Source organism: Schistocerca piceifrons, chromosome 2 (genome assembly GCF_021461385.2).
Source record: "Schistocerca piceifrons isolate TAMUIC-IGC-003096 chromosome 2, iqSchPice1.1, whole genome shotgun sequence".
In the NCBI taxonomy this organism is placed as follows: Eukaryota; Metazoa; Arthropoda; class Insecta; order Orthoptera; family Acrididae; genus Schistocerca; species Schistocerca piceifrons.
In genome coordinates, this window is record NC_060139.1 from 740,047,001 (window position 1) to 740,060,648 (window position 13,648).

General features: G+C 40.5%; 1 protein-coding gene across 1 annotated transcript in view; it reads left to right on the forward strand.

Moving 5' to 3' along the window:
- The window catches only part of LOC124775814 (regulating synaptic membrane exocytosis protein 2-like), a 966,162-nt gene that overhangs the window by 315,024 nt on the left and 637,490 nt on the right, over window positions 1-13,648 (forward strand). The window contains exon 12 of the mRNA XM_047250647.1: window positions 3,924-4,060. Coding sequence (XP_047106603.1) covers window positions 3,924-4,060 — 137 coding nt within the window. The remainder of the gene's footprint in view (window positions 1-3,923; window positions 4,061-13,648) is intronic.

Here is a 13,648-nt window from a genome sequence, read left to right on the forward strand (position 1 = left end):
TTCTCGGATGGCACACTGGTTACTGCACCTGTCTAGTAAATAGGAGATCCTGGGTTTGAGTCCCAGCCCAATACACATTTTCGCTCATCGCCACTGATTCCGCTTAGTGTTCCACTGCAGCTGATAGCAGTGATGCCCTTTCAGTTTACATATGTATAGATGTATATATTTGTTCTCACATTAGACAATTGTTTTGCCTAACACATTGTTTAATAAATCTCCAATAAGACCTGGTATATTCCATGATATTTATTGTAACATATTTCACCTTCATAAGGGTGTCATTATTAGCTATAACTGAACAGTACAGATTTCTGCAGAAAATACATGTCATCTATGTTAACCATTTTAAGAGAATGAAAGGATCAGTTTTTTTTCCTCCCCCCCCACACACACACACATACACCAAATTGTTCAAGGATGTCGGGAAAAATGTTGAACAAAATAAGATGTTTTTAATTCAGAAAATTATTTTTATTCAGTTTGCATTTATGCAAAACTGTGGGAAACTTATCATATACACTCATAAGTGAGGTTTTGCACATATGCAAAACTGTGTAAAGTTTTTCACACTAAAGGGTTATTAACGGTAAAAAATATTTTTTTTCATGTCAAATTAACAACAGATATGAAAGAATTAATGACATATTCGAAAATTAATGAAAGACACATGTTTTAAACACTATGGAATGCAAGAAAGCAGTTTTTGTCTTTATTTAAACATAAATTCACTCTGCACTTTTCACACATGATACAGGTATAGCCTTTGCAGTTAGGGTGTTTGCATGTTGTTCTCTTCTTATTCCACACTGGCCAGTGATCATAAGGATCTAATCTTACTTCCTTTGGAGGTAATGATGATTCCTTATATCTCATCCTTTTTATCTCTATTGGATCTGTGCCAGCTGGTCTACCTCGTTTCTTTGCTCCAGGACCAATCTGCAAAGAGTTTGAGCCAACTCAGTTCTAAATTTCTTCTGATTCATTGGCATGTTTGCTGCTGTTTTTTCCATTAGTACCCTTCTGTACAGAATCCACGAATTTATTACAATTATATCAATCAGATGGAAAAACAAACGTAAATACCAGTGTTTGAATCTAATCTTTATATGACATCTTCCAATGTTGCTATCCAACAAATCTACTTTTCCCGTATGTGAGTTGTAAACAGAAACAACAGCTGGACACTGCACCATTCTGTGCTCTCTCTTCTTTCTGTCAAATCTTGTCACTTCAGATTTTGGCAGCTCACCAACAAATGTAGACAGGAAACAGACAATATTATTATCTTTATACGAAACAGAGGAAATGTCCACATTGTCAACAGTAGTGATGCATTCCTCAGAATAGCCACATACTTCTTTCTTCAGTTCCATTTAACTTTGAAATTTGCAATTTGGTATCCTATTCGTTTGTATTGTTCCTACACTCTGGATCCCAAGTTTGAAAAGGTATACAACTAGATCCATAGAGGTATAATATCTGTCAAAGTAGATTTTGTAATTCTGATACCTTGGAACTTCCCTTATGAGGCAAATCACAACGTTTCCAGATGCTCCTATATCTGGTTCATTATCTATCCTGAATTTTGGATTATTTTCTTGCCCACTGTAGATTTCAATTTTGTGTGCAAACCCCATATCCCCACACAAAGCAGATAGTATATACCCCCATTTATGTGGTTTGTCTTTCATATAAACCTTCATGTGGTGCCTTGCTTTGGTTGCACAGATTTGTTCATCAACTGACAAATGGTCACTCATTGGAATCAAAAGACATTTTTTATTCACATGATCAATTATAGGGTTGATTTTGTACAATTTGTCATGATCTCGACACTCAGGATCTAGCCGCTTTGTATTGTCATTGAAATGCAAAGTGGCCATCAGACTCTCAAAGTATCTCTGAGACAATGTCTGTTTTACTACCTCAACATCAATAACATCATTCTAGAAATCACGGACAGCAGTAGGTGGAGCCAAAGAACTAATAATACATATGCCTATATGTTTATGAATGTCATGAACATTGCAATTAAATGGTTTGTTTTGATTTTTTTGTGTGCTGTAAAGATTAGTTTCATCAACAATTTTTGCCATTAATTCATCATTAAAAAATATTTAAAAAACTGATGTGGCGTGGACAACTCTAGAACTGACTGTGGCAGTGAGGACTTTCCTTTGAATATAAATTTATCATTTCCAAATGAATCACTTTGTTTTTTCCAGATGACTCAATTTTTCTGAACCTTTTGATGTTTTTCAGAAGCTTGTGGTACCTGTCCATCAGCAACAGCTTCATTCTCATCATCTTTCAAACAATAGTTTTTGAATTATGTGTATTAACTACAGTAGCCTCAGGCTCGCTATCACTATCTGCAGATTACAGATCATTTACGTTTATTGTCGGGTCTTCATCTGAATCGTCAAAATCTAACTCATCTTCACTGCCAGAAGGACATTCTAGGGCCATGAATTCTTCACACGTCATCACTTTACGCCATCCATTGTCGAAATATGAGAATGACTCCATTACAGCACTCGAACTATCACGATAAACTAGAAAAAAGCAGAAAGAAGGAAACACTACTTTCTCATCCTTCAATTGTGGATAGAAGTATTATTACGCACTACTGCACATATGCAAACGAAATTGATTTGTATACTACTCACATATTTATTAGCAGAAATACAAGATGAACGAAGCCCGAATACTCTCCAAAGGTTGTAGAAGCTCTACAAATTTTTTGCATTCATGTGTTCTTCCATTCAAGTACTAACAATCACTGCTGAAAGAGAGCAATGTCAGCCTGATTTACAATGCTACTCACAGCAACACACGTTGTCGCATCATACACTCAGTAGCGTATTCTAGTGGCAGAATCTTATCAGTTACTGTCATAATACAACATAGCACATCAGCAAAGCAGTTTCAAGCATTAAACTTTAAGAATAATGGCGAAAAGAGAGTTGAAACTTTGCTTTGCACATCTGCAAAGCAACGCAGTGAAGGGTTAAATTAATTACAATAAAAATCATATCTGTTCCTACTTGACACCACCACCTTTCACCCTGCTACAAAAATAAACTTTTTCTCTTCTGGCATTGAACCTATTATCAAACACATCCCAGCACAGTGTTATAAATTATTCAGTCAGCCGTACTTAAATACCATGATTAAGCTGAGGATTACGATATGCTCCTATTAATATCTTCCCTGCGTATTAACATATGTATCATCAAATTTCCAAGTCTGGCTCAGACTTCATACACTCAGTATAACTTACTTAGACTACTTGACTAAGTATGTGGGAGCAGATTTTAGTTCACTGTTTTCAGCTGGAACAGATTTATGTGATGCCCAGTAACTACTGTGGTCCATGTTCTCTCTGGTAGGTGGCTCTACTATCACCACATCTCATTCAGGCATCATAGAGTATGTGTAACAGAGTAATTACAATTACAGTTAACATAAATTATAAAATATAAATTCATCCTTTTCCTAATTGCTCGAAAAAATTTGTTTGGCAGTTCAACATTCTGATGGGTGGAAGTGTACCAATAACACCCACCGAGATCAGCCTTACAAAATGATATCTTACAATGGCTAAGTGTCAGAGTACAGTTCTAAAGTTTTCTCCATTCAGTCCCCAGCCATAATGGAAGGCAGGGGCACTTCACCATCACAGGACAATCTGTAATTAAGCACTGTTGTGTCCAAACTGACCTTCACATTGAGGACAGCTTTGATTTAGAGTCATTAAATTTATTTATCACATAACAGGAAGTATTTCACCTTTTTTCACTAATCACATTAGTAATAGCAACAATTAATGTTTCTTACATTTATGTGTGGATTTATGAATTCCTTAAGAGACATATATGCTTCTGACAACTATTTTCTATATACTCCTGATTTTGAAGAATGGGGGTCAGCCAATGATGAGTCAACGATCGCATTCCGCTGCACCGACTGATTCACCAAGTTTGCACTCTCGTAGCAGGTCCAAGAGCCCACGTCGAATTGGTGATCATCGTAGCTTATCTCCTCCAGAAGCAAGGTATGTTTTATCATTGTACAAATAAGTTTGCTTGTAATGAAATACATTCCATCATTAAACAGAGATAGGCAAATTTAGATTTGTATCTTTCATCTGATAAATGCAAGCCCTTTAAACCATTTACATTGTTTTTCATTGATGTGAGAAATACGGGAAACTACCTTTTGCCACACAATAATTGATAATAGGCATGATTAAAATGTAAAAAAAAACTTTTTGCTTGAACTTGTTTTACACTTTTTTCCTTTTGAAATTTTGGAATAGCTTTTTCATGATGTTTTTCTTTAGCCCATATGGAATAGGTGGTCGTAGAATGTTGAGTATATGAAGTACTTGCATTTTGTATAATTGATTTGAGTCTAAATGGAAAACAAACAAAAGTGTAATATATGCTGTAATACAATAGTTTTAAACAAATTGGAATGCATAAAGAAATACTGGAACCTGTAAACTGCCTCAGATTTGGAAGTTGACACATAATAAATAGCAGGAAGCTCATGATATTTTCTTAGTTTATCAGATTAGTAATAGTGTAGTCTTGATGTGCATTTCAGTAAGTTTATTCCTGTGCAAGAAGATTACAGAAAGCTGTCAAAGTACTGCAAAAAAGACAATGATGTTTTTCGTCCGGCCTTCCAAGAAAATAGTATGCTTGTAATTTCCGGAAAAAACTTGCATTCATGTGTACCATATTTATCCAACAATAAAACAGAATTACTAAATTTATAATATGCATTCATCTTTACTCTGGCAGTGAAAGTCAGTATTGTTATTGAGTGTAATTGCTTCATGACCAAGTGGTGTTTGGCAATACATATACCGCTTTTTTTTAAAAAACTGTAATAAATAAAAAAACATCTCTATAGTTTGATGATCTAATATGCCAGTTGGACACAATTTTGCCCAATATCCCTCAGAAGGACGTACAACAACTCTATCAATCATGGACAAACAAAATAACTGCTTGCTTAAGGACCAAAGGTGGACCAAAATGTTATTGGCTTGCTCAGTTTGTCAAGCTCATTCTTTTGAATAAAACCCCAAATTTTTCCGAACATTTTTATTGTTGGTTTATCTGTACATGTACATCATATCCACTGATTCCCCCCCCCCTCCCCCCCCACTCCTCCTTTTTATATATATATATATATATATATATATATATATATATATATATAATGAAAGTGCTGGCAGGTCGACAGACACACAAACAAATACAAACATACACACAAAATTCAAGCTTTTGCTACAAACTGTTGCCTCATCAGGAAAGAGGGAAGGATAGTGTAGTCTTGATGTGCATTTCAAAAAACCCACATCTTTTTGTCTTTCCCCCTCCTTCCCTCTTTCCTGATGAGGCAACAGTTTGTTGCAAAATCTTGAATTTTGTGTGTATGTTTGTGTTTGTTTGTGTGTCTGTCGACCAAACATTCCACATAGGAAAAATATATCTAAAAACAAAGATGATGAGACTTACCAAACGAAAGCACTGGCAGGTCGATAGACACACAAACAAACACAAACATACACACAAAATTCAAGCTTTCGCTACGAACTGTTGCCTCATCAGGAAAGAGGGAAGGAGAGGGAAAGACAAAAGGATGTGGGTTTTAAGGGAGAGGGTAAGGAGTCATTCCAATCCCGGGAGCGGAAAGACTTACCTTGGTGGAAAAAAGGACGGGTATACACTCGCACACATATTGGTCTTTAAATATGTCTGCTTGTGTCTGTATTTGTGTGGATGGATATGTGTGTGTGTGTGCGAGTGTATACCCGTCCTTTTTTCCCCCAAGGTAAGTCTTTCCGCTCCCGGGATTGGAATGACTCCTTACCCTCTCCCTTGTGGCGGTTAGTAGACCCGCAACCGAGCGCCTCCCCAGGTGGCAGATAGGGGAATGCCTCCTAGTTATAGGTGGTACCGAGGAAGTGAAATACTCGGGGCGGACCAAAACTACTAGTAGCGTCTGTTCCCACAGTGGGCGGCTACAAAAGGCATCTGCTCCACATGTCAGTGGCGGCCTCAACCAACCTCCTGATCTGGAAAGTCAGGTTGTACTCGGCAGCATGCCATACATCCAACTACTAAACATCATGATGGTACAACGAGAAAAATCTCATTACCCTGGGCCCCAGTCAATAGACTGGGATTGTCGTGAGCATCGGATTCCGGGGGCTCACGGACATCATGAGAAGAATCGGAGCTTCTCAAACTCCCTCAAGACCAAACGCAAACACTACATCGGCACACTCAACGTGAACACACTGATGAAGACAGGAAAGATGAAACAACTGACAGACACTCTTGAAAAATTTCAAATCAAAATATGTGCACTGCAAGAAACACGATTCACAGACGAAGACCATTTCAACACGGAGAATTTCAGAATATACAAAGGAAAACCATCGAGACAACTGAAAAACCTAAGGCTTTTTGGCACAGGATTTGCAGTACACAGGTCCATCACGGACAGCATAATCGACTTTTCGTCACCAAACGAAAGAATCAGCACCATCACAGTGAAATCAGCCAATAAATCCTACACAATAATCAACGCACATGCACCGACTAATGACTACAACAGGAAAAACCCGGACGAAATTGATGACTTCTGGACGACAATGGAAGAAACTATCAGAAAAATTCCTGCACATAGAGTCAAAATAATACTGGGAGACTTCAACGCCAAACTCGGAAAAGAAAAGATATACAGACATATCACAGGAAAACATACTCCACACAAGGACACCAACAAAAACGGAAAACATCTGATAGAATTTTGCAAAAGCCACGACCTCGCCATTATGTCAACAAAATTCAAGAAACCAACATGAAAACTTACCACATGGAAATTCCCCAGCGGAAAGCAAGAACTACAAATCGACCACGTAATAGTGCAGAAAGACTCACAAAAAGAAATTTGGACATAGACACCCGTAAAGGCTACTTCGACTCAGACCACCACCTACTACAGATCAGGATTCGTCTTTTGCCCAAGAAAAAGCTCCAGAAGAACAAAACTGTTAGACCAGATCCAGAATACGTTACTTTAAACCAGACACAAATATTACACAAAATTAAAATGGAGAAAACACAGACTGGACACAACTTTCACGAAGAATCCGAGAGGCCATGAAACTAGCACAAGCACCACGAATACGGAAACACCGTTGGTGGAACCACACATGTGACCAAGCTATTGACCAACGAATCAGTGCATGGAAAAAATTTAGTTGCCATAAATCCCAAGAGAATTGGATGAACTTCTTGAAAACACAGAAGCAATCAAGCAAAATCATTCGCAGTGAAAAACGACAGTATGATAAACGGCGACTGACAGAGATCGAATCGGACTTCATGAAGAACAATACAAGAAACTTCTACAGAACGTTCAGAGAAAATATGACTGGATATCAACCACCCAGCTTGTGCTTCAGAAGACCGGATGGAACCCTAGAAACCAATACCAAAAACAATTGTGACATTCTGGCAAAGTACTTTGAAAAACTGTTCAACACGGATCCCCCCATGGAAGAAATGATGACAGAAACGAGCGCATACAATCCAGATAGTGAACCTCCAACTCTAGAAGAAGTTAAAGAAATAATAAAGTCACTCAAGAATCATAGAGCACCAGGAGAAGATGGCATCATTGCGGAAATCTGGAAGTTACAAGACCCAGAACTCACCAAAGACATCCACAGGATCTTGGAAGACATCTGGAAGACCATGAAAATTCCTGACGACTGGAAAACTGCCCTGATACACCCACTACACAAAAAAGGTGACAAGACTGACCCGAACAACTACAGAGGAATATCCCTACTACCGGTCACATACAAGATCCTCTCTAAAGCTTTTCTGAACAGACTAGAATGCCAAACCGACCACTTGATTGGGGAATACCAAGCAGGCTTCCGTAAAGGGCGGACTTGTGCGGAACAAATTTGGAACCTGAAAATGATTTTACAACACAAACAGAACCTGATCATTACCTTTGTTGACTTCAAAAAGGCGTACGACTCTATTGACCGGAAAACTCTCTTCAAAATTCTAGCAGAATACAAAGTAGACAACAAAACACGGGCTATCATAGAGCAAACTTTAACCAACACGACCTCCAAAGTAAAGTTCTGTGGGGAACTATCAGAGCCCTTTGAAATTCACACAGGTGTCCGACAAGGCGATGGCCTCTCACCTCTCCTTTTCAATCTGGTGTTAGATAAGGTCATAAAAGAATGGAAAACATCACAACAGGGGATAATCTTAGGAAACCTACAGATTAAATGCCTGGCTTTTGCAGACGATTTGGCGATTGTCACGAAAGGTATAAAGGAAACAAAAGACGCTATTGAAAAACTGCACGAAATCGCTTCCAAAACTGGACTACAGATCTCTTACGTAAAGACACAGTTTATGAGCACAAAGAAACTCTCATCTCTGAACACAAAGTATGGCACGATTTACAAAACAGCAAACTTCAAATACCTCGGTGAAACACTAAAAATGAGTGGACATAACAGAGACTCAAACGAAGAAAGAAAGACTAAACTGGACAAGGCATACAAAGTAGTGTGGAATCATTACAACAAGAAGTCTATCTCACAAAAAGCCAAATTACACCATTACGATACGGTGGTGCTCCCCGAGGCACTATATGCAGCAGAGACCACACTAATCCTAGGGCATACACGTATCAGACAATTAGAAAAAGTAGAACGGAAAATACTTAGGAAAATATTTGGGGCAACTAACAACAATGGAATATGGATCAAGAAACCTACAGAGGAACTGTACAAACATACGGAGACAATCACAGAAAAGATTAGAAAACGCAGACTACAATTCTATGGACACCTATACAGAATGCCATCACACAGGCTGACCAAACAGATCTTTGACTGGGTAACCACTAGAAACAACAAATGGGTGGCAGAGGTAGAAAACGACCTGAACCAGCTCAACATAACAGCAGACACAATAAACGACAGAATAAAGTTCAGAAACATCATTAAGAAAAGTAAACTACATGAGATACAATGCGACAAACGAACAGGCATAAAATGGACCGAAGAACGCAAGCAAGATCACAGCCAGAAGATGAAAGAAATATGGGCAACCAAAAAGGCAATCAAGATGAAGCCGAAGACACAAAGCCGACAAGACGCATGGACAGAGGACCGGAAACAGAAACACAGCGAGCGAATGAGGGAAGTTTGGGCAGCAAGGAAGGCAGCTAAAGGAACTAGCCATGTAGTTTAGTCCAAATGCGCTCTTTAAGGGCAAAACACCAATAATAATTTTTATATATATATATATATATATATATATATATATATATATATATATATATATATATATATAAAAATAGAGGGAAACATTCCACGTGGGAAAAATTATATATAAAAACAAAGATGAGGTGACTTACCGAACGAAAGCGCTGGCAGGTCGATAGACACACAAACACAAACATACACACAAAATTCAAGCTTTTGCAACAAACTGTTGCCTCATCAGGAAAGAGGGAAGGAGAGGGAAAGACAAAAGGAGGTGGGTTTTAAGGGTGAGGGTAAGGAGTCATTCCAATCCCGGGAGCGGGAAGACTTACCTTAGGGGGAAAAAAGGAAAAAAGGGAAAAAAAGGAGGAAAAAAGGACAGGTATACACTCGCACACACACACGTATCCATCCACACATACAGACACAGGCAGATATGTGTATAAGGAAGTGGCATCAATGGTTACATGGATGGTTTCTGGGGGTAACAGATTGGGTAAGGATTCCAGGCATTCGAGAAAGTGGTTGGTGTCTTTGATGAAGGATGGGAGACTGCATGTAATGGGTTGAAGGTGTTGATATACATAGGCAGAGATACGTTCTGTGGGGGCTTGGTAACCAGCTACAATGGGGCGGCCGGGATGATTGGGTTTGTGAATTTTAGGAAGAAGGTAGAAGGTAGGGGTGCGGGGTGTCGGTGGGGTCAGGAGGTTGATGGAGTCAGGTGAAAGGTTTTGTAGGGGGCCTAAGGTTCTGAGGATTCCTTGAAGCTCTGTCTGGACGTCAGGAATGGGTTTACCTTGGCAAACTTTGTATGTGCTGTTGTCTGAAAGCTGACGCAGTCCCTCAGCCACATACTCACGACAATCAACTACCACGGTCGTGGAACCCTTGTCCGCCGGAAGAATGACGATGGATCGGTCAGCCTTCAGATCACGGATAGCCTGGCCTTCAGCAGTGGTGATGTTGGGAGTAGGATTAAGGTTTTTTAAGAAGGATTGAGAGGCAAGGCTGGAAGTCACAAATTCCTGGAAGGTTTGGAGAGGGTGATTTTGAGGAAGAGGAGGTGGGTCCCGCTGTGACGGAGGACGGAAGTGTTCCAGGCAGGGTTCAATTTGGATAGTGCCTTGGGGATTTGGATCATTAGGAGTAGGATTAGGATCATTTTTCTTCGTGGCAAAGTGATATTTCCAGCAGAAATACCACATACAAAGTTTGCCAAGGTAATCCCATTCCTGATGTCCAGGCGGAGGTTCAAGGAATCCTCAGAACCTTAGGCCCCCTACAAAACCTTTCACCTGACTCCATCAACTTCCTAACCCCACCGACACCCCGTACCCCTACCTTCTACCTTCTTCCTAAAATTCACAAACTCAATCATCCCGGCCGCCCCATTGTAGCTGGTTACCAAGCCCCCACAGAACGTATCTCTGCCTACGTAGATCAACACCTTCAACCCATTACATGCAGTCTCCCATCCTTCATCAAAGACACCAACCACTTTCTCGAATGCCTGGAATCCTTACCCAATCTGTTACCCCGGAAACCATCCTTGTAACCATTGATGCCACCCTTCCACACGTCCAGGGCCTCGCTGCGATGGAGCACTTCCTTTCATGCCGATCACCTGCCACCCTACCTAAAACCTCTTTCCTCACTACCTTAGCCAGCTTCATCCTGATCCACAACTTCTTCACTTTTGAAGGCCAGACATACCAACAATTAAAGGGAACAGCCATGGGTACCAGGATGCCCCCCTCGTACGCCAACCTTCATGGGTCGCTTAGAGGAAGCCTTCTTGGTTACCCAGGCCTGCCAACCCAAAGTTTGGTACAGATTTATTGATGACATCTTCATGATCTGGACTCACAGTGAAGAAGAACTCCAGAATTTCCTCTCCAACCTCAACTCCTTTGGTTCCATCTGATTCACCTGGTCCTACTCCAAATCCCATGCCACTTTCCTTGACGTTGACCTCCATCTGTCCAGTGGCCAGCTTCACACGTCTGTCCACATCAAACCCACCAACAAGCAACAGTACCTCCATTATGACAGCTGCCACCCTTTCCACATCAAACGGTCCCTTCCCTACAGCCTAGGTCTTCGTGGCAAATGAATCTGCTCCAGTCCGGAATCCCTGAACCATTACACCAACAATCTGAAAACAGCTTTCGCATCCCGCAACTACCCTCCCGACCTGGTACAGAAGCAAATAACCAGAGCCACTTCCTCATCCCCTCAAGCCCAGAACCTCCCACAGAAGAATCACAAAAGTGCTCCACTTGTGTCAGGATACTTTCCGAAACTGGATCAGACTCTGAATGTGGCTCTCCAGTAGGGATACGACTTCCTCAAATCCTGCCCTGAAATGAGATCCATCCTTCATGAAATCCTCCCCACTCCACTAAGAGTGTCTATCCGCCGTCCACCTAACCTTTGTAACCTCTTAATTCATCCCTATGAAATCCCCAAACCACCGTCCCTACCCTCTGGCTCCTACCCTTGTAACCGCCCCTGGTGTAAAACCTGTCCCATGCACCCTCCCACCACCACCTACTCCAGTCCTGTAACCCGGAAGGTGTACACGATCAAAGGCAGAGCCACATGTGAAAGCACCCACGTGATTTACCAACTGACCTGCCTACACTGTGAAGCTTTCTATGTGGGAATGACCAGCAACAAACTGTCCATTCGCATGAATGGACACAGGCAGACAGTGTTTGTTGGTAATGAGGATCACCCTGTGGCTAAACATGCCTTGGTGCACGGCTAGCACATCTTGGCACAGTGTTACACCGTCCAGGTTATCTGGATACTTCGCACTAACACCAACCTGTCAGAACTCCGGAGATGGGAATTTGCCCTTCAGTATATCCTCTCTTCTCGTTATCCACCAGGCCTCAACCTCCGCTAATTCAAGTTGCTGCCGCTCATACCTCACCTGTCTTTCAACAACATCTTTTCCTCTGCACTTCTGCCTCGACTGACATTTCTGCCGAAACTCTTCGCCTTTACAAATGTCTGCTTGTGTCTGTGTATGTGCGGTTGGATATGGGTGTGTGTGCGAGTGTATACCTGTCCTTTTTTCCCCCTAAGGTAAGTCTTTCCGTTCCCGGGATTGGATTGACTCCTTACCCTCTCCCTTAAAACCCACATCCTTTCGTCTTTCCCTCTCCTTCCCTCTTTCCTGACGAAGCAACCATTGGTTGCGAAAGCTAGAATTTTGTGTGTATGTATGTGTTTGTTTGTGTTTATATCGACCTGCCAGCGCTTTCGTATGGTAAGTCACATCATCTTTGTTTTTGACTTACCAAACGAAAGTGCTGGCAGGTTGATAGATACACAAACATACACACAAAATTCAAGCTTTAGCAACCAATGGTTGCTTCCTCAGGAAAAAGGGAAGGAGAGGCACAGACGAAAAGATGTGGGTTTTAAGGGAGAGGGTAAGGAATCATTCCAATCCCGGGAGCAGAAAGACTTACCTTAGGGGGGGAAAAAGGACGGGTATACACTCGCTCACACACACACATATCCATCTGCACATACACAGACACAAGCACACATTTGTAAAGGCAAAGAGTTTGGGCAGAGATGCCAGTCGAGGTGGAAGTACAGAGGCAAAGATGTTGTTGAAAGACAGGTGAGGTATGAGCGGCAGCAAATTGAAATTAGTGGAGATTGAGGCCTGGCGGATAATGAGAAGCTGTTAAAATCGCTGGTTATTTTCATTTTGATCTAAAAGAAAAGTATTTAATCGCTTTTCATTGCTATGCTAGCATTTGTATTTTGCAGCAATAATATTCTTAAAAGTAACCACAATGTTCACAATGGTTCAAAATTGTAAGGATGATAAATTTTAGTAGTCAATAATGGAAGAAAGTAACAGCTATGATTTTGTTATTATATATTGATTTATGAATTTGTAGTTCACAGCTGATTAGCAGAGACAATACAAGGCTACTTTTAAGTAATGGTCAGTGAAGAAATAATGGCCAAAGACAACTGTGTGGCAGGAAGAACATTTTCTTTCACAGGAGTGAATTTTACAGCAAAGTTCAACACTCTATGAGTGGCTTCATGTGACATTTGCTGGGAAATGAATGCATTATGCTTTGTGTAATCACATTAGGAAGCAACATGATTATTATGAAAGTCCTGTGTATTTTGATATGGTATCAATTGTTATGGCTCATATTAAGAGCATTTAAAGTGCTCTATTAGGAACGTGGACCATGAAAATGTTCCAGTAATGGTCATATTAGATACTCTGGTTGGTTAGGAATTCCTTGTCTGAAAGCCACAGTATTTATG